Raw genomic sequence first — 2,112 nt, 5'->3', positions numbered from 1 at the left:
GTGGGGATGGAGCTGGACTCCCTCAAGGTGGTGTCGGAGAGGCGGATGCTGTCCAAGATAAAGACAATGTTGGATAACACCTCCCACCCACTCCATGACATGCTGGACAGTCACAGGAGCACGTTCAGTGAGAGACTGAGATAACCGAAAAGCACCACTGAACGACAGGAAATCTTTCCTGCCTGTGGCTCCCTGTACAACGCATCCACTTAACACACTGGTTACTGCTACAACTACACGTTTCTTTTCCAGCTATTTATTTATGAGTGACTTATGTATATATATATGTATATATTGTACTATTCTTAGTTAGCGTATTGTCTGTCTTGTCTTACTGTTGGTTTATGTTGGTTTATAATGGAGCACTGTAACAAAAAAATAATTTCCCCCAAGGATCAATAAAGTATTCTGATTCTGATTACAGACTAAGGCAGTTCAATTATGGCAAAAGTCATAATCATGGGGGGTGAGGAACAGTGTTAGGCCTTGACCAGGGGGCAATTTTTTGTCTCCGGTAGCTATTGGTTCTTGCCAACCTGCCTCCGCTGTGGGAAGTCTGCCGGCACAGATGGAGGCCAAGAGGGCACAGAGTGACAGTGAGCTCAAGTGGCTCAGAGACCTGCAAAGCAGTCACAGAGGCGAGAAAAAAACCAAAGCCGACAGCAAATTGTCGCACACTGTTGAAAGTGGGCTGAGTGAAAGACCGTCGGATCTGCAGAAACAGGGAGCCACACACAACTGATAATCCTGCAGTTTTTGACTACAAAAACTTGAGTCTTACTTCCTCTAGATCAGGGCTGCCCAATCCCAGTCCTCGAGAGCTACTATCCTGCAGCTTTTAGATGCATCCCTACTCCAACACAGCTGAATCAAATGGTTTGATTACCTCTTCAGCATGCCATCGTGTTTGGCAAAGGCCTGATAACAAGCCATTCATTTGATTCGGGTGTGTGGGAACAAGGATGCATCTAAAAGCTGCAGGACGGTAGCTCTCGAGGACCAGGATTGGGCACCCCTGCTCTAGATTGATGTCTCTTAATGAGCTTTTCTGAAGCTGCAGTAAAAAGCGACTGACTTTAAGTTATTAGGATGAGCAAAGAACACAGCTATGAAGAAAAGGGGAGCCTAATGTATTACAGAGTACCTAAACAAGACCTTTGTTCTGAACATGAAAGCAAAATACTAACAGTTGTATTATAATGTTGTTTTTAATCATCACGGGAACCGAAAATTGTAAATGAGATATAAATCTGATTAATTATCTTGGCTTAGTATGAACTGAAATTATTATTTACTATTATTAGTCATAGGTCTCATAAATGTACTTGATAGTTAATCAAAGTAGTAGTGGTTCTTACCTCCATAAAATAATCCAGTGGCAGTACACATCCTCCACTGGCCCTGGTACATGCCAGGAGTTGTGGGACTTCGCATCTGCACACTCACATCTGATATTTCCTGGGGATCTAGTGACTTCACCATAACTGTGTTTACATGCCCAAACTGATCACCTCCAATGTACTTGAGACAAACGCCCGGTGGCCATGACTCTGCACCTACAAGACACCAAGAAGAATTCATTCAAAATACATCTCAACAAAATCCATGAACACGTTACAGATTTATAAAGACTATCTACATGTATACAATGTGAAGGTGTAAATGTAAAGCCCATATACCTGTGTTTTGTATCCTCCAGGTCTTAGTGAACAGCGTATCTGGAGGGACAGACTCTCCTTCCCCAATTGTCACATCCTCAACAAAGGACATAGATGGGGTGTTGACATTGGGACTTTCAAAGTCATAATATGCACCAATAGCAGCCTGCAGATTCCTGTTCCAATGCAAAAGAAGCGAGCATAGAGTTAATACACATCAGCAATACCTATCGATCCTGGTTATTAAACTTGAAATCATAGTGCTGAAGTATAAAGTAAAATCTGTCCAAGTGTTTTTGTTTGTCTTTGCAAAGCCTGCCCTACTTTTACAGTTAGCATTATTTGTAACATATTTGCCAGATCAGCTTGTCCTCATAACATATTTGACTACTTCAACATGCACCTCCTGAGTACAGTACTGTTAAAAAGTATCTGCCTTTTCTGATTTCTTACA

At 42.1% G+C, this 2,112-nt stretch overlaps 1 protein-coding gene across 1 annotated transcript in view; it reads right to left on the bottom strand.

The window, feature by feature from the left end:
* The window catches only part of ilrun (inflammation and lipid regulator with UBA-like and NBR1-like domains), a 15,088-nt gene that overhangs the window by 10,847 nt on the left and 2,129 nt on the right, over positions 1–2,112 (bottom strand). The window contains exons 2-3 of the mRNA XM_005729743.2: positions 1,680–1,834; positions 1,359–1,556 (exon numbers count right to left, since the gene is read on the bottom strand). Of these exons, the coding sequence (XP_005729800.1) occupies positions 1,359–1,556; positions 1,680–1,834 (353 nt within the window). The remainder of the gene's footprint in view (positions 1–1,358; positions 1,557–1,679; positions 1,835–2,112) is intronic.

The sequence above is a fragment of the Pundamilia nyererei genome, unplaced genomic scaffold (genome assembly GCF_000239375.1).
Source record: "Pundamilia nyererei isolate P.nyererei 1_Seehausen unplaced genomic scaffold, PunNye1.0 scaffold00034, whole genome shotgun sequence".
In the NCBI taxonomy this organism is placed as follows: domain Eukaryota; kingdom Metazoa; phylum Chordata; class Actinopteri; order Cichliformes; family Cichlidae; genus Pundamilia; species Pundamilia nyererei.
Note: the sequence above shows the minus strand (reverse complement) of the source record. Positions and strands in the feature narration are given on the sequence as shown.